Genomic DNA, 18,305 nt, shown 5'->3' with positions numbered 1-18,305 from the left:
ATTGAGACTTTTTATTGAAGTCATTGGGACAGTAAACTCCAGCTAGCTGCAGTGGACAATATATGTTTGAGTGGAAAAATATGTTCCGTTTTGTTAAGATGACAATATCACCTTATCCTCTAAATGTTAAGATATAATATTCTGTATACATAATAAATGATTAAAATATTATTTTCGGGGGCTGCATTAAGACACAATCGTGCATGTACAACATGAATTGCTAATAAAGACGGTCGCACACGCTCGCACATGTGTGTGATGAAGACACTTGCTGTAAATAAATTGAACTCTGGCCTCTCACAAATCTGAAACCGCGTACGCACACACGCACACACGCACACACACACACACACACCCACACACACGTAGACTTTTCCACTGGGACGAACTCAGAGACCCTCATAGGCAGGCAGCACGTCAGCTTGTGCGAGCCCATGCTTAATTGTTATTTAGAGGAGTCATGTGACGTCATCATGCCTTAACAATTATTACATCATAGTTTTGATTATTCCATTTATTTGATTATTCCATTTAAAGGTTTATTGTAATAATTGATTTTATTATTAATATTCATGCTGATTATTTATAATTTATGCTTCTTTTAAATGGTTTAATAATTTTAGAATTATTTAAACGTAATCAAATATATAAAACATTGTATGTACATGTCTTTGTAGTCTATAATTAGGCATATTTTACATTTTATTTATAATTAACTTAGAATGAATCAACCAATATTTCATAAAAACAAATTATTTTTATATAAAATAAAAAATTGTGCTGTCAAAGTTAAAGCGTTAACTGATTAATTAATAAAAAACATTTTATTTCGTATTAATCATGAATTAATTTTGACCATAAATTATCCTTTAGCATGACAGTTGATGGGTACGTTTAAGGTAGCACAGGTTGTGTTTGAGCAATAAACATAATTACATGTATTAAAGTAAAGCATTTAATAAATGTTCGCGTGTCACATTTAGAATATTTGTTTTTATTTGGGGTCATTTTTTTCCATTTGAAATGATGCAAGTAATTAACTGATTAGAAAAAGAGGAGTATGAGTGTGTGCATTGGTTAAAAAAATGTTGAAGACGTCCTCATAACATTAAATGTCAAAAGATTTAACACATAACCTGGTGCTCTTCAAATTTGGCGAGGACATTTTTTTTGTTAAGCGATTAATCGTGATTAATCAAAATTCTAAGATGCAATTAATCTGATTAAAAATTTGAATCGTTTGACAGCTCTAAAAAAATACAACCAATGTTTCATACAAACGTATTTTTAGTGATTTGTACAAATTATTTTTATGAAATATTTAAAAAACACAAATGTCTTTGTATTCATGTTAAAAATGTAAAAGTAAATAATTAACTGCTGGTTTCATTTGAATTAAATTAGGATAAACAAACCAATTATTTCATAAAATAAAGATAACTTGGTTTATTTTACAATTTTAAAATATTTTTTTATTTTTAAACCCAACATAAACAGAAAAAAACAAACAAACAACATAAACAAATAAAAATAATAAACACATGAACACATTTGAGGGAGAAAAGAACTAGTGAGGATAAATGGTTCGTAAAATGTAAAACTAAATGAATGCAAGTGACAGGTCTGTTAGCTGGTCACCATGACAACAAATCTAATGGTTTCCTGCCTGGTAACACAGTTGTCATTGGCTGTGAGTCGTTGTCAAGGCAACAAGAGGCTCCTTAAACACCACAGTATTTGTTTGACGAACATTAATTCATTAATTGCACACATGCTCAAATGTGGTCAATAAGAGATTTATTAATATTTATATTCCACCACAATAAAAAGTAACAAAGGCTCACTAGAAAAGGTGTGTGTGCGCGCGTGTGCGCACGCGTTGTGTCTGTAGTGTACAGTGGATACAGTACGTTGTAAAACTGGCCGCAGCATTCATTTATCCGCACATCATACATACACATCAAAAACGCTACAAAAATACAGCGCAGCTAACAGTAGCGTCTCTCTGTCCGGCCGTCTGTCCAAAACAAGCTAGCGTCATCAGCTAGCAGGTTAGCTGCAGTCAACATGTAGCATTTGCCAGGCTCACAAGAGGTTAGCCGTGCATGACTGCAGACTTGAACAAAACTTGACTTATATTTGTTCTTGTCTACTTGCTCTGTCGTCTCTTCGAGCCGCTAGCTCGCCGCTAGCTCGCCGCTAGCTCGCCGCTAGCTCGCCGCTAGCTCGCCGCTAGCCAAGGAATGCACTTTGGTAGAATCAACCAAATGCCCTGGGTGTTTGTCACATTGTCGTCATCACAGCTGAGCTGACTTTGAGGTACAGAAAACGATAACAGCTAGCATCAGTACTAATGCTACTAGCGCTCTGTAGGCAGTAGGGGCTTGTGTCATTAGCGTCGCAAACGCTAATAGAAAAAAACCCGTCAGTGATAGTGCAGAGGCTGGAATTTGGATGCTAACAGTCGATTGGCTAGTGTTAGTTCACCTCACTACACAAATACTGCTACTGCTAACACCTGTAAAAACCTGCTACTAGTGTTGTTAGCCTTTAACAGTGGGTGCGAGCGATACTACAATCACTATTAGTGCAACGGCAGCAATTTTGGATGCTTGCGACTGACTGGATAGTGTTTGATTAGCCCTACCAAAAATAATAATGCTAACAGCTAGCTTGAGTGCTCATTAAAACCCGCTACCAGTGTTGGTGCTGAACAATATATTTTTTTGTGATCACAATTTGGGCTGCTAAACTTTTGGTAAATTAACCTAATCGTCAAGAGATTTTCATTTAAAATTCTAATTTCTAAATGTGATGAAAGTTTGTTTGACTACTATAACAATCTGCCAGGTTTGTATGCTAGTCACAGGCAAAAGCAATACAATACGTTGTTTGTTTTCACCATGTAAGGTGCGTTGCATTGCGGAAATATCAGAAATCCCCGGGTGTTCAAAATTGTCCATACATTTTGAAGTAGTGCAAAAGATCTGTTTTCCTTAAGATGATGAATAATTGTGATTAATAATCATGTTTACAATACTGATAAAAAATATTCCCGATTGTCAGTTTGACAAATAAAATCAATAGCAACCAAATGTTGACATTAGGGTTGATTGGCCAGTGTTATGCTGCATTCGAAGGATGGTTGCAAGTCGGACTTTTCCGACTTCAAACCAGGACGTGTGTACGGGAACTTAAACTAAAAAATCCCACTTGCGAAGTCGGAGGGGGGAAAAAGTACGCCGACTTCACCGACGGACTACAAAGTGACGTCACTCGACCCCTTTGGAAACAGACCGTGAGTGGTAAAACAATTTACCAGAGTATAAAACTATATAGCTTTCTTCATTCATAAATATTCAAAATAACTTTACGTAACACAATGTACGTAATGGTATGCCGCCATTTCCCTGCATGAAATTATATGGTGAACTACTGAATTGTATTGAATGCTTATGAAATAAGATAAAAACAATACGTGAAGCAAAATTGCGAGAAGACAAGTTTGCTTGTGGTCAAAATGAGTTTTGAGGACCAAAATAAAAAACAATTCATCACTATCCGCCATTTTGGTTGTTTCCTTTTGCCTTGAACGCTTTCAGGTTGAAACTGAAAAACCAACTCGGATATATCCGACCATCCTCGAATGCAGCATTAGCTTGGCACCAATAAAACAATAATGCTGATGCTAACAGCTATCTCAAAATGCTTCTTAAAACCTGCTACTTGAGCTCTGCAGTGATGTCTAGCATTTTTATGCTACCGGGTGATTGGCTAATGTTAACTTTTTATCTTGATCTTTTTGGATAGCTAGCTTGTGTTAGCCTTGTAAAGGACTGCGTTTTGCCTGAATCCACCAGCCTTGAGTGGTCATCACAACCAAGCTGAGTTTTAAGTCCAAAAAACAATAATGTTAATGCTAACAGTTAGCTCATCACAACCTGCTTCTCTTCATGCTCTGTTAGCAGTTGGCAAGAGTGCCATTAGCGTCACTAGTAGAAAACAAAGCACCTAGTATTCTGGATGCTAGTAGTTATTTGGCTTGTTATATTAGCCCCACCGAAACAATTATGCTAATGCTAACGGCTACATTGACAGATTGTTACAACCCGCTACTAGTGCTATTAGCATTGGAGCATTAGTGCACCCCAGTGGTTAGCATTCAGACACTAGCAATTGGCAAGTGTTAGCTTGACCCAGTAAAAACAAATAACTCTAATGCTAGCAACAAGTTTGAGCGCTCAACAAAAACAGCTTTTAGTACACTCATTGTTAGCAGTGGATCTAACATCACTATTACAAATATAAACGTCAGTGCAGCATATTGGCTAGCATTCTGACGCTAGCGGTAGATTGGCTAGTGTTAGCTTAGCCCTGCCGAGTTTATCGTTGTGACGAGTGACATCATCTGGCTGATTACAAGTCTGCGCCAAGCCCTGCCTCTCACAACGGCAACTTCCTGTTGTGAAAAGTTCCAACGGTTATTGAACGTATGTGACTTGGCGTCAAGATCTTTAAAAGGCACAAAAAGTTTTGTCGTCTCGCTCGGGGAGAAATTTAAAAAAATAAATAAATTACAAAGCAGGTAGTTTGTTCTTGTTGGCTCGCCCATGTGCTAACATCATCGTCATAGTCACTGCCACTTGTGTTTTCGCTTTCAAAAAAACATGAACACACACACACACACACACACACACATTCAAGTATTTGCTGCGTGTCCTGGTTAAAAAAACATGTTGATAATAAATATTCATAAATAACATCCCACCTGCGCGTCTTCATGAGGCGTTCACTTGCTGTGAGATTTTTCACTTGGACACGCGCACACACGCACACATACACGAGGATAGAAAATGGCTTAAAATGGCTGACGCCCCCAAAGTGTAACACATTGTGTTGACACGGACTCTTCATCTTCATCATCGCCAGCCCTCCCCCCCAGCACCATAAACAGCTGGAGTTGAATTGGCAGTATTAGCAAAATGAAGCCATTGTATGTTTTTTATGTGCGTAGCGTCTGTCCTGAATTAGCTTCTGATCAGAGTCAGCATGGTGGCGTCTCATGAGTCTAATTGCACACAAACAAGAAGACTCTTTCAGAACGATGCTAATAGAGGTGCTAAATGAAAACAAAGCACATGAGTCAAGTTATTGAATGTGATATAAGACTTCTTTGCTAGGTTAGCCCGCTAGTAGCTCAATGTGGCTAACAGTTCCCGATGTGAATTTGTGTGCCAATAGCTACATAGGCGCACGACTAATTATGTGAGCGTCATCCTTCTGGCACGGATGTATATAAGATGAACTCACAAATTCACAATGTTGCCTACTCGCCCTAGAGAAGAGAAGTGGCTGGCGGCCATCTTACGTTGCCACTTGTCAAGCACATTCGATTATACTGATTTATCTGTGGTGTTTTCACATTATTTTCTGGCTTCACAGCAAAAATTCCACAATGTGTGGCTTTTGGTTGCACCAATAAGTTTGGGAGAAGCACTACATGCACATTAAATCGGTAAAAATACGATTATAAATTTTTCTTATAAGGTATCTCTCCAAGTCGTACTCAAAGATTCATCTGTGTCATGTCAGAACCATGATCAATGAACAATGAAATTAAAACAAAGCTTATCAGGAAAAAAAAAAAAGGTTGTAAAATGTAAACCTAACCTCTGTAATCCGCGATTCACGATACTGGGATAACGTACGCTCCATGATCAATGCAAACAGTGAAGTTTGTTCTCATGACACTAAAACATGCACTATAACAGGGTTTTCAGCCAGAAGTTGGAAGTAACGGTGGCAACACAAGATGGCCAACGACTGGCTTCAGCTGCAAAGGGCCAATTGTGAGTGCATCATATATACGTCCGTGCCTCCAGATAAAAACAGCTGATGGTTAAAAAAAAGAACACGTTTTTTGGTGTCTAATTGTTGATAATGTGCTAAAAGATGAAAACAGCCTTGTTCCCTCTGTCAGCACCATATGTGTTGATTGTCTGCGTCACTCCAATGGAGGAGCCTGAACGCACCACTGAGGAAGCTGCGTTTTCCCATATGTCCTGAACGCACCCCAGCCAGCCTCAAGTCAACTGACTCTGCTGTCGGCAACAACGCATGTGCGAGCTTGTGAACACTTCCTCATTGGGGCAGGGGTGCGCTCACTTTCAGCTTACCAGTTTGGGCAGGACTGTCCGCGTTTGGATGTTCCCATTGGCATCCGTGATGGGCGCCAGGTTAGTCCTGGTTTTGGATGAGGTGGTGGAGATCTTGGAGATGGAGGTGATGGTGCTGTCGGCAGGGGGTGCGCGTTTGGACGAGGTTGTCTTGTCCGCGGCGGTGCCGGTGGGCGGTTTGGGGAGTCGCCTCCTCAGCCAGGGATGGCGCAGCGCCTGGCTGGGCGTCATCCTGACGGCAGGGTCCCACTCCAGGCACTGTTTGAGGAAGTCCAGGAAGAGCGCGTCGTCACAGCCCTTCAGCGCCGCACCCCAGTCCTTGCTGCACGGCGGACCTCGCAGCTTCCCGCGCCGCGAGCGCCCGCCGTTGAGTGCCGTGGTGCCGTCGGGCAGCGTGGTGACGGTGCAGTAGCGCGGGTACCCTTTGGATGACACAAAGTTCTTGGCCCGCTTGGAGGCGTCTAGGAGCTTCTGGTTGGGCATGCCCAGAAGCTCCATGATGCAGGCCAGCTGGTCACCTTCATCCTCGCCTGGCAGCAGCGGGCATCCCGTCAGAAGCTCAGCCAAGATGCAGCCCAGGGACCACATGTCAATGGGCATCCCGTACCTCGAACCTGAAACGGCCAGACAGCAGCATGTCAGCGACCGATCTATCGGCTTTGTCCAGTTTCGAGGTCGTCACGGCACATTACTTTTAATTTTGACGTCTTACCTAGGATGACTTCTGGTGCCCGGTAGAATCTGGACTGGATGTATGTGTAAACTCTCTGATGTTCGTAACAGCTGGAGCCAAAATCGATCACCTAAAAAACATATCAGCACTTGTTATGAGCGCCCTCTTGTGGACGGCTAATAACAGGCCCCTACGACATCGACTTTGGTTCAGTATTCATTTAGCACCTGTTCTCACGGAATACACGGAATGAGCACTGCGATTCAGGAGCAAAATGCAATGTAAAACCGCTTAATTTGAAAAAACAATTTTTTCAGAACCGATCATGCAATTTCCGAAATTCTTGCTGCGTTGTTTGAAAATGACCTTCCAACAAGAGTGAGCCTTTTGGCACACGGTCATTTCTGGCAAATCTTGTCACGTAACTAATTGAACTTTGTTTATTTAAGCTCCAAAATGTTCTAGCAGAAGTCTGCTATCTTATTTCTAAAATGTAATGTAATAAGCCATAGACTGGCTAAAATACTTTAACATCAATGATACGATATATCAATATGATAATTATAGCCCTTCAAACAATTGCTTCTTGAACATGAGAAACAACACACCTTCAGCAACAATAATGTCAACAACTACAGTACTGCTGGAGTGGGGAACCTTACAAAGTTGTACTGAACATAATCTAAAGTGTGGCTGGTGCCGCCGTTCACCTTAATTCCACTGCGTCCCTGTTGCTTGAGCAGGATATTCTCGGGCTTGAGGTCGCAGTGGATGATGCGGTTCTTGTGCAGCGCTTCGAGACACTGCAAGATGGAATGCGCGAACTTTCGCACCAGGGGCAGACTGAAGCCTTGGAACTTGTTCTTCTTGATCAGCTCGTACAGGTTCATGCTGAGCAGCTCGAAGGTCATGCAGATGTGGTTGCGGAAGGTGAAGTTCTCCAGCATATGGATGACGTTCATGCTGGAGTCCTTGTCCTGCTTCCTGAGGTGCTCCAGGATGCGGATCTCCTCGGCCGCCTGACGGTGGAAGCGCTTCTCATTGCGCACCATCTTCAACGCCACGTGCGTCTGCATCTTGTGGTCGAATGCCTTCACCACCTGCGGTGCGTCGACTTGGGGTTAGTCGTGCATATCTTGACGGCATAATGTGTAGTCAAAGTGTGCTGGCGCAGTGTGGTGTCATAGCATGGCGCCGTAGCTGGACGTTGGAGCTCGGCTTCATCATGTGATGTTGTAGATTGACATCGCAGCATGTGACTCTAGCGTAGCGTCATAGTGTGCTGCCATAGTGCGAGTGTGTTACATCGCATGATGTAGTCTTAGCATGGTTTTGTAGCGGGATATCCACGTGGCATTGTAGCATTACTACTAAACATGATGTTGCATCATAGCGTGACATCTTAGCAATTAGGACTGCAACTAAAATAAATACGTTTCAATTTCCGTCCCTTTGAACTTGATATTTGGATAAAGTTGTGGCTTAAGTGTCGCAGTGTGCTCGTACCTGTCCGAAACTGCCCTTGCCGATCACCTTGAGGACTTCGTACCGAAAGGCGATCTGGTCATGCGGGACTTGGATGTAGGAACCCTGCTCGTCATCGTAGCCGCAGTTGTTGGCGCCCCCCAGGACCCCCGCCCTTTTCTTAGCATTGGGACCCACAAAATAAACTAGGCAGAAAATACAACAAGGTTGAAAGACGGCGGCCTCCACACGTCGGAGGATCGCATGGTGGCGGCGGCGGCTCACCCTCAGGGTAGGTGAAGACCTCGTGGTGTTCGAAGGACGACATCTTGGACATGAACTGCTTCATAGACTGCTCCGGCGTGGAGACGGTCGCCTTGGCTTTGCTGTCGGTCGACTTATGCGAGGTGGCACCGGGGCGCCCATGGTGGGTCGGGTCCGGGCCAGCAGCGGTGGCGGCGTGGCGCTCCGGCCGGGAGGGGGTGAGCGGCGCCAGGCCGTTGGGCTGCGGGCCGTTTGCTTGCGGACGCTTGACGCCGCTGTCGTCGAACAGCTGCGTGATGTGCACGCCCTCCGACATGGCCGCTTTAGCGCCACCCTGAAGGGAAACACTTTGAATATGAATGCGGTACCTTGCTTTACCAATTCACACGCTGAAATCCATTCAAATAGCAAGAATTTGTTCCAGCTCTCCCAAAAAACATTATTTTTATCATGTAAAGAAACAAACTTACTTGATAAAGTAGTAGTGAGTGAAATCTAATGATCCACGATTATATACCATTATATCGCACAGCTCTACTTAGTGATATATTTTTTATCCGCAGTGAAGAAGAAAAGGCGGGCCCACCAGAAAGAGCCGCACGACGGACGTTCATTAGATGCAGTGTGACAAAATTGGATTCATTCAGAGGACTGGAACAAATTTATGGAATTTCCATTCATGCCAATGAGCAAAGACGATTTGAGATGCGGATGTTTTGAGTGGCAATCGAGATCACGGAAAGCCGCCTCACGTGTACACAAACGCACGTCCGCCGTGTTGATTGTGTGTCTGTGAGTCACTTCCTCGTCGCCATGGTGACTGCACACCTGGGCCCTCTTAGATAACAGCGTGCGCTTTAAACACTTCTCCATGCGCGTGCGCGTGCTTAAACCCTGCGGTCGCTCCTCCCAGGCTAACACGCTAATCGGAGCAATGTTTGCAAACGTACCGTCAGCGGGTTGAGGTTGCTGTTGCGCAGAGGCGGCAACGTGATTGGCGACGTCGCCAGGGAGCCACCGTGGCCGGGAGAGAAGACCGGCTCGCCCGCTTTGCCTGCCAGGAAAAAAACAAAAGCGCCCAAAAGTGTGAATTCACAAATGCATGGGTCCAGTCAGCTACAGTTGGCACAGGGGTGTGCAAACCTTTGTGGTCAAGGGGCCACATTTGCCTTTAAAAGAAAAATACCGTTAAAATGTATAGAATTTAAAATAGTTAAGCATGCTAGCCGTTGTCAATCAGTAGACCAGCCTCTGATTGGTTGACAGAAGTTAGAACCATTCGATGCACGGCCTGTGTGTGTCTGAGTAAGAAGGCGACAGATGGTGTGTGCGGTGTTAATCGGAAGGCGGCGTGTAATCCCGCTAATGAGGGCAACAAGCTACCTTCCTGTCTTGCCACTCACGCAATCAATCGTCAATAATTGAGTATGTGCGTCACCCCCAACACAACTAAAAAACAAAACGGTAATCATACGTTAAGGAAACAAGCTCCTCTGTTCAGTCATGTTTAGTGTATGCACTGCAACTACTGGTAATTATTATTTTAATAATCAGTTTATCTGTTTACGTTTTTCAATTAATCGATGAATAATTTTAATTTCTTTATCCTGATTTAAAGCAAAACATTATTTGAAATTAGCAGTACAGATGCATAAACATAAGTTGATTATGATTCAGTTACCTGTTTAGTCCATAGAATCCGCAAAAATGTTGATCGTTCTATTTCAAAATAAAAGCAGATGTTTGTAAATGTCTTATTTTGGGTTAAAAAAACAACAACCACAATAATCATCAGTCTGCTCTTATGGGGAGGGCTAAATGCAAGTGCAAGAGCAAGTGCGATGCATTCGTGAACCCGACACCGCCACGCTGGAAATGCCAGAGAGGCGGCGAGCACGATCGGCATGCTGCCGGACAGGAGGAGTGGGAAAATGTACGCGCACACAGCTGAGACGTAAGTCGAAAGTAAGACGGGCACAAAATATCCACTTTCCTCATCGGCAGAGCCCCAAGCCTCCTCCAAGAGTCCACAAAAAGTACGATGACTGAAGTACACAAATCTCAGCCACAACGCTTTCAAGAACACAAGAACAAGCGTTTCAGCAGCTGTCCCATGACGAGACAAAATAAACCCAGAGGGTGATGACTGCTAACCAAGTAGCGTCTTTATCCCGAGTAACTTCCTGCAATGAAACGAGCCTTACAAAATTATTTTGCACAAACAAAAAAATCGCTCTGTGGCAGACTTCCTTTCACCAGCATAACTAATTAATGATTAATTGATGTAATTGATAAATCGTTCTTTTTGGGGGTCAGAATTTTGTTAATGGATTGATCTTACGTTGTCCAGCATTTAATTTTTTTAATTAATTTGTTACTACAGGTGCAAAATATGAATCAATAATTTAACAACTAATGGTATTCTTAAATTGATGCACAACTATTTTAATAATACAATAATTGTTCAGAGACCTTTTTTAACTTGAAATTGTCCAAATCCTCGTAATGTCAGCCTGTCGACAGTAAATATTCTGCAATTTCTGTAGTCCTCCATTAAAGCAAAAACATTATCTTTCAATAGAAAGCCTTTTGCAGACATTGGTAACTTCTTACTTTGGAAAATAGGGATCAACATTTTTGCCGATTTTCTGGTGGGTGGATGTTATAGTACAGACAAAAACATGTAATAAGCATCATTTTTCTTTTTCTTTGTTCATTTTCTGCCCGTCACTGAAAGGATCAGCGAATGGGAGAATGAATGAATAAGTGAACACACTTGCGTTGCGTGAGCGTCTTGAGCAGCAATATGAAAAGGGAAAAAATGTTTTAAAATGGACTGCTTCCAGCTTAATTGGGTCTTATATAGGGTATTTGGGTGCTACAAGACCGAGGGTAGACTCAATTTCACTAGGAGAGTAAACTATTTCAATCCAGGTGACAAGAAAACATTTAATTAGTAATCAGCTAGCCCGCGTGAACTGCTTTATTTCCTCCAAAAATGCTCAAAACAAAAATATTACTTCTGTCACACTAGTGTCTAGAGCACCAACTAAAAACAAAATACATGTTAATAAATCAACAGTTACCATCTTATTAGGTACGCTTGACAACTATTACATAGTAAATACACAACAGCCAAAAACATCAGCATTAGCAAGCAGCTAGCAGCAGTGAACTACTGCTTTATTTCCTTTGAAAAGCTCAAAAGAAAGTACTAATGTCACACGAAAGTCACGGAAAGAGTCGATAAATTGCATTTAATCAACTGCCAGTGCTCATTCAGATAGCTGCTAATGCTAACAGACTATTTTTACCACTTAGCATGCTTACTGGATGGTTAGCATTCTTAGCCTCGGTGGCTTCTTGTCGTTCGACAGCTTCACAAGTTTATCATTATTTATTATTATTACACAGTTAGTGCATTACAGTTTATGGACGGGCATTAGCAAGCAGCTAGCTGGATTGAACTGCTGCTTTATTCCACCCCAACAAAAAGCTCCACATAAAGTAGTCATGATGTCACACAAGAGTCGCGTTTGTGTCGAGCAGCGCGTAAAAAAGCAAATAAATTGCATTCAATCGAGTGTCAGTGCTGCAAAAGCGACTGTTTAGATAGCCGCTAATGCTAACAGCCCACAAGAGACTATTTTTAACACTTAGCATGCTACCTAGCTAGCATCTCGCGGGCAGTCTTTTCTCTTTCTCCCTTATTTTTATTATTTATTTATTTATTTTCATTTTTGATATGCGCCTGAACAAAGCCCCCAACCCCCGACCCGGGCCGCCTGCATCGGCGGCGTGCCTCTCAGCTACAGTGGGCTGTGCTCACCCGTCGAGAGGACCGAGGCTCCGGGCTTCTTGGTTAACATGGCGGCCGCTGCTCTCCTCTGGTCGCGCACACGCGCACACACGCACCCTCAGGACGCCTCCTCCTCTTTCGCTTCCTCCTTCTCTCCCTCTTCTTCCTCCTCTGGCGCTAATCTCCAAAAGTCGTAGTCCTTCAGTGCAAGTGGAGTTAGTCCACTTGTCCTCTTTTACCCTCTTTGCGCGTACACGTGTGTATATGTATGTATATATATTAGGAGTGTAATAAAAAATCGATTCGGCAATATATCGGGATATTACAGCGCGCAATTCTCGAATCGATTCGATATGCGGCCGCATCGATTTTTAAACATCAATTTTTTATGGGAATATTCAACAAAACGTCTTACTTAGGGTTAGGATTTACACATTAAGCATGGAAGAATGTTATATTAATGGAACATTGAGCCTTAATATTTTATTTCAGTGCTGTTCAAACATGAAACAGACTGCAACCTGTTTGTTAATTGCAGTGGCTCAGTTATAAGCCAGAATTTTCAGATAAATAAATACATTTTCATACAAATCTTACAGTGTACATGTACAAGTTTACTAATTAGAATTTTACAAGTTTATTGATTAGTATTTTCTACATTTGAGTTAAAAAAAAAATTGCAATAATCAATTTATAGATTCGTATCGGGATTAATTAATTAATCATGATACGAATTGGATTGCCAGATACTAGGCAATTCTATCTATCTATCTGTGTGTGTGTATGTGTATATATATATATATATATATATATATATATATATATATGCTTCATGACATGCTATCATGGCGACTGCACGTGAGAGTCTCCGAGCTTGATGGAGGGCGAACAGAGGGAGACGGTCGCCCCGAGGCCTATTCCGGACTACCGGACCCTCAGGGGTCGCCCAAGAAAGCAAACATATCGTGGAGCTAATAGCAGGTGAACTTTTTGTTCGTAACTTACCTTATCTTAATTTATTTTAGCTCACCTTGATCTCTCATTGATTCTGCTTGGGTTATTGGTTTATTTTTTGGGCAGACACCTAGAACCGAGAAGAAATGACACCAGGGAATTTTTACGCATGCCGGATTGTTTGAAGCCATCTGTGACGATTCTTCTGGAAAGGTAAGTTAGTAAGATGCTACCAGGCTAATCAGGACTTTAAAAACGCTTCTTTACAATTTTTGCTTTAGTAAAGTCACATGTGCAGCACATGTCAAAGCACAACATGATTTACAAGTTTAACTCATTCACTGCCAGCCATTTTAGAAAATTTAAAAAAATTTCAATTCCCACATGATATGTTCAATAAATTATATATAAACCGTATTTTCGCTTTCTTTAATAAGCGATAGTAGAAAAATGTAGGTTGTACAAAATGCAGCCATTACTCCCATCATGGACTAACAAAACTGTTCATTTCCTACAAAATGGGGCTACGATGTCATCTACTGGTGGTTGTGCATCATTAAAGTTGTTTCCAAGTTTGACATTTACCGTGGAGCATAATCAGATTCTCCCCCATATGGCCCCATTGAAAAGAATGTATTTGACAAGCATACTTGTCAACGGCAGTGATTGTGAATGAGTTCATTTACTCTATCAAATTAAATCAATTTCAAATCAAACCGATGTGTTATTGTAAATGACTCATACGTTTCTGAAGTGACATAGGATCATTTTGGTGAAGGTAAAGCACATTACAAACTGTATACCAAAGGTAGGAGCAGCCACAATTTGTGTGTTTTTTTGTTTTGTTTTTGTTGAGGCTGCCGCCCGAGATCCTGCTGAAGATCCTGTCTCACCTGGACGCCGCCTCGCTGCTGAGCCTCAGTCACGTTAACAAACACTTCCGCCACCTCGCCAACGACAAGTAGACTACAAACATTCTCGGTGGGGATGGTGACACTGGAGCTCCTCCGTGACGTTTGGGCCGTTTCTCCTTGTAGCCTCACGTGGCACAAACTTTATATGGCCGACTTATGGTGGGAAGAGTTGAGGTTCAGGCCGTCCAACTACAGCGAGGCGAGCGCGGCAGCGGACGCTCAGGAGTGCCCGCCTGTTGGCTGGAAGAAGAAGTACCTGTGGAAGATGGGCGGGCAGGAGTTCTGCAAGTGGAAGAGGGAAACCCGAGACTTTGACCCCTTAACTGGTCTGCCGCAGCGCATGGGGCATATCTTCAGGTACATCACATCAAAATAAGTGTTTTGCTTCATGCACTCTCAAACCTCACTATATGCGGAGTAACACAATTTTTTCCCCCCAATTTGCTGTTTTTGTGCTGGGGCCAAAGCAATAAGTCATATTTTGAGACATTTTTGGGGAAACAGTATTTATTTATTTTTTTAATCATCATTCCAAAAACTTGTGTATTTCCTCCAAAAAGTTCTGTATTTCCAAACAAGTATATTTTCCAGAAATTTTTTTTCTTTTGTTTTTGTTAAAAAAAAAAAAAAAAAGTATGAATCTCCCTGTCTCTTTTTTCAGGAACATAAACGTGTGGTGGGAATTGACGCTGCAGGACAGCTGCGGGCGAGAGATCATCCCGGAGCTGAGAGGTGTGTCCGTCTTCAAGACATCTGTCGTGATGTACTGGAGCGGGACCCACTTGGTGGAACACCCTCATGTCCGCAACATCCGGCTGTGTACCTTGCGTAAGGGTACGGTCTGGTACACGCTGGTTTGCCGGACGGAGCAGGCACCTGCTCGCTTCCTGGGGAAAGACAGGCGGGTCCAGGTTGTCTTTTACCCGCCTGCTTTCGTTGTTGGCTTCTGGAGGGTGAGTGGCCTTTGTTCAAGGATTAAATTGTACTTTATTTTTGTTAAATGATCAGTGAAATATAATTCTAAAAATAAGAGTGAGGGATTTTATTATTAACTAATTTGCTCCCAAAAACGTAGAAAAACGTTCTATTTTAAATATTGCCGTGGTCCCAAAAATGTATTTATACGTTTTTTATGTGTTTTTTTTTTTTATGCTAGCACATACAGAAGGCTTTAATGCAGCCTCTGGCCTGAAGACGTTGCTTAAAGCAATGGTAGTTATTTAAAAAAAAACGGCCAGCATGTGGAAGCAAAGTATAAGAGATCAAACAGCTAGGTTGCAACAAGATCTTTTTCCCACTGTTTTCAGTAGGTTTGTGAATAATGATGAAACTTAGCTATATTCTAATGCTATTTGCTGCAAAACGGAAAGAGATACAAATATACATTTTTTTCCTGATGAAAGAAAATATTTTAATCTTTCTTTTGGTAGGTTCCATGTTTTTTTTCCATGAATATTCTGTGGGCCTTGTAAAATCAGTCAAAATCCAGTAAAACAGCCAGGAGCGAAGGGGGTTGCTTCAGTGAAAATGGCTGCTGGGAGTGAATGAGTTAAAATAATCCTTTTAAATATACTTCATTTCATTATTATTATTATTATTATTGCCAAAATTGTTCAATTACCACATTAATTGTAAATGATAACATTAGAAATGTTTTTATATGACATATTAACATTAAGAATTTGTTGGCCTTTCTTTTTTCTTTTTTTTAACTTCATCAACAAATGAAGCGGCTCATCTGTCTGTTTTCAAAATCAAATGTGGGCTTTTAAGTACAAAAGTTTGCGCACGCCGGCTTTATGTCGCTTATGATGTCGATAAGGCAAGGCAGCTTATACACAAGGGAACTCGTAATTAAAAATACATATGAAAAGCATATAAACAAGACTTGAAGACAAATAAATAATCATTAGCTTACTAAAATTACCTAAAGTACTTATGCTGCAAGAAATTTTTTGTGAACATTTATTTTAGAAGTGCTTTAAAGGACCTCAATCATAGGTATGTAAAAAAAAACAAAAACATTGTTTTTAACACAAATTTAAAGCATTCCCACTTGGTGCTGACTTGACCTTTGTTGGCAGACAAGTATGGCGTTGCCAACCAATAATTGTGTGTGTGCGTGTGCGCGCAGAGTAATAAAAGTGTGGCCTTCATCATGGTCAGCCTGCACTTGGACAAGCTGCTGGAAAGGTGCCTGCTGGGATCTCCCATCAGGTATGTGGGCCCAACAATGGAAAAACTCTCACTTACTAACCTGTTTTTACACTGCCGGCAAACTGGGGGGGAGCTGGGCCGGCAGGGTGCCTGGTGGGCCTGCCGTGCCCCGTTCTGCTGCGTTGGGCTTTGGGTGTAAATCGGAATTATTATGTGGGAGTTGTTTCTCGGCAAAAAAGTGAGGAGAATAAAAACCACAATAACGTGTGGAAAAAACCTTTTGACCTTCTGAGATGTTGTTCTTACTGATCAAGTGTAATACTGTGACGTCGCAATGCTCACCCGATTTCTTGTGGTAACGATGCGGTGTCCCCAACAGTCTGTATTGGGAGCCCGAGGAGCGCTCGCGGGCGCACACGTACACGCTGCATTTGGGCCTGCATGACGCATTCACCGACATCATGTCGGCGTGCTTCCATCCTGTCAGTTGCATGCCAGGTGCTAGATTTTGCTTTTACAAGCCGCTTCCTTCCGCTGTTCGCTGATGGCTTGTGGTGCCTCGCAGGTCAGGGCGACATGCTGGAACTTCGGCCCATCAACAGAGGCGATTTGTCATATTACCGCAAGGTGCCTGGCGACATTCGTCTCGTATGGAAGAGCAACGCGCTGGAAGGTTGCTTGGAGGTAATGAGCTTCATGTGTTCCAGAATTAGGAAGATTGCAACGGAAACTTGACCACATCGCACTGGTCCCAAAATCTTGACTTAAAAGATGATATTTTAAAATCTTAATCTTGTCGTAATGGTATTGGGCTTAAATGTCTTCAAGACCTTTTAATTCTGTCAAACTTCCTGACTGACAAAGAAAGTCCAGTTTTATGCTCCTCAACCAGGGGCTTTGTTTGCCAACGGGGAATTTTGGGAGAATCTCAAACAGCCAGTCCATTGAAGGCAGAAATGTTCACACATTCTTTATCCTCTGAGAAAAACAAGGAATATGACAGCATCTTACTGAGTCACTTATAGTTTGTCTGCATTCTAGTGCCTCCTGGTGGCCGAGGTGGGCACATCAGAAGGAGCAACACATTGATGTGAATTACAGCATGAAGTCATAATTCACAAATTGTTGAATTCTTTACGTGTTACTTAATTTTTTTAATGATTGTTTTTAAAAAGTACAATACTCGAGTGCTATTTTTTCTCTGCTGGAGCGAATAAATAACATTTGAGTTCATTTCAAGGGGGAAAAATGATTTGAAATGTGAATGTTTTGGGTTATGAGTGTGGTCAGGGAGTGCCTTCAACTCATATCTTAAGGCACCACTGTCGGCCAAGGTTATTTTAGTTAACGGAAATTAACAAAAAAAAACAAAAACTCAAAAAACAATTTAGTTAACAAAATACAATAAAAACCAAAATGTAAAAAACAAACAAAAAAACTAACAAACTAAATTTTATTTTTACAAAAATAACAAATTAATTATAGCAAAAAATGTTCTTCATTTTAGTCTTTGGTATTTAATTTAATGCATGAGCCTTCGGGGATGATTTTAAATGTGATCTTAAGTATATTTATTTCGGTATTAACTGGAATAAGGATGTTTGAAAGTGTTTCACACAGAAGACGTCATCTAGCAGCAGCCAATAGAAAAGCACCTTCAGATGACATCACTCCTAGGCGACAATTTTGCGTGCTTGACTTTTGGCTCCAAAGGCTCGGCTCACCTTCTTTTTCATTTAACTCAGCCGAAATGCAACGCTAGGTAAGAAATGTGTTACTTTTTTTCATTTTACCATGGTGTTTATTAAATATTGCGCACAAACTAAAACTAAGCATTTTTTTTTAAATAACTAAAAATAATAAAAGCTGAAAACTAATTAAATCTAACTACATTTAAAAAACAA

General features: G+C 41.6%; 2 protein-coding genes across 5 annotated transcripts in view; one reads left to right on the top strand and one right to left on the bottom strand.

Annotated features, from left to right (window-relative positions):
* LOC144034703 (F-box only protein 15-like) overlaps positions 1-18,305 on the top strand; it is a 37,590-nt gene that overhangs the window by 1,609 nt on the left and 17,676 nt on the right. For 2 of the 4 annotated variants that reach the window (XM_077543658.1, XM_077543656.1), the window contains exons 3-10: positions 13,217-13,357; positions 13,457-13,543; positions 14,187-14,291; positions 14,368-14,601; positions 14,906-15,197; positions 16,379-16,461; positions 16,781-16,899; positions 16,967-17,085. In XM_077543658.1, coding sequence (XP_077399784.1) covers positions 13,254-13,357; positions 13,457-13,543; positions 14,187-14,291; positions 14,368-14,601; positions 14,906-15,197; positions 16,379-16,461; positions 16,781-16,899; positions 16,967-17,085 — 1,143 coding nt within the window. In that variant the 5' untranslated portion in view covers positions 13,217-13,253. Of the gene's footprint in view, positions 1-13,216; positions 13,358-13,456; positions 13,544-14,186; positions 14,292-14,367; positions 14,602-14,905; positions 15,198-16,378; positions 16,462-16,780; positions 16,900-16,966; positions 17,086-18,021; positions 18,164-18,305 lie in introns of all 4 variants that reach the window. The other 2 variants (XM_077543659.1, XM_077543657.1) reach the window with 2 other exon arrangements.
* Positions 1,781-12,533, bottom strand: dyrk2 (dual-specificity tyrosine-(Y)-phosphorylation regulated kinase 2). The gene is made up of 7 exons (XM_077544827.1): positions 12,407-12,533; positions 9,528-9,631; positions 8,599-8,911; positions 8,356-8,519; positions 7,560-7,949; positions 6,889-6,979; positions 1,781-6,790 (listed from the first exon to the last, which is right to left on the bottom strand). The coding sequence occupies exons 1-7, from the start codon at positions 12,444-12,446 to the stop codon at positions 6,168-6,170; spliced, it is 1,725 nt and encodes a 574-aa protein (XP_077400953.1). The 5' UTR covers positions 12,447-12,533; the 3' UTR covers positions 1,781-6,167.

The sequence above is a fragment of the Vanacampus margaritifer genome, chromosome 15 (assembly GCF_051991255.1).
Source record: "Vanacampus margaritifer isolate UIUO_Vmar chromosome 15, RoL_Vmar_1.0, whole genome shotgun sequence".
Lineage (NCBI taxonomy): Eukaryota > Metazoa > Chordata > Actinopteri > Syngnathiformes > Syngnathidae > Vanacampus > Vanacampus margaritifer.
The sequence above is the reverse complement of the archived record's forward strand: the minus strand, read 5'-3'. Positions and strand labels throughout refer to the sequence as shown.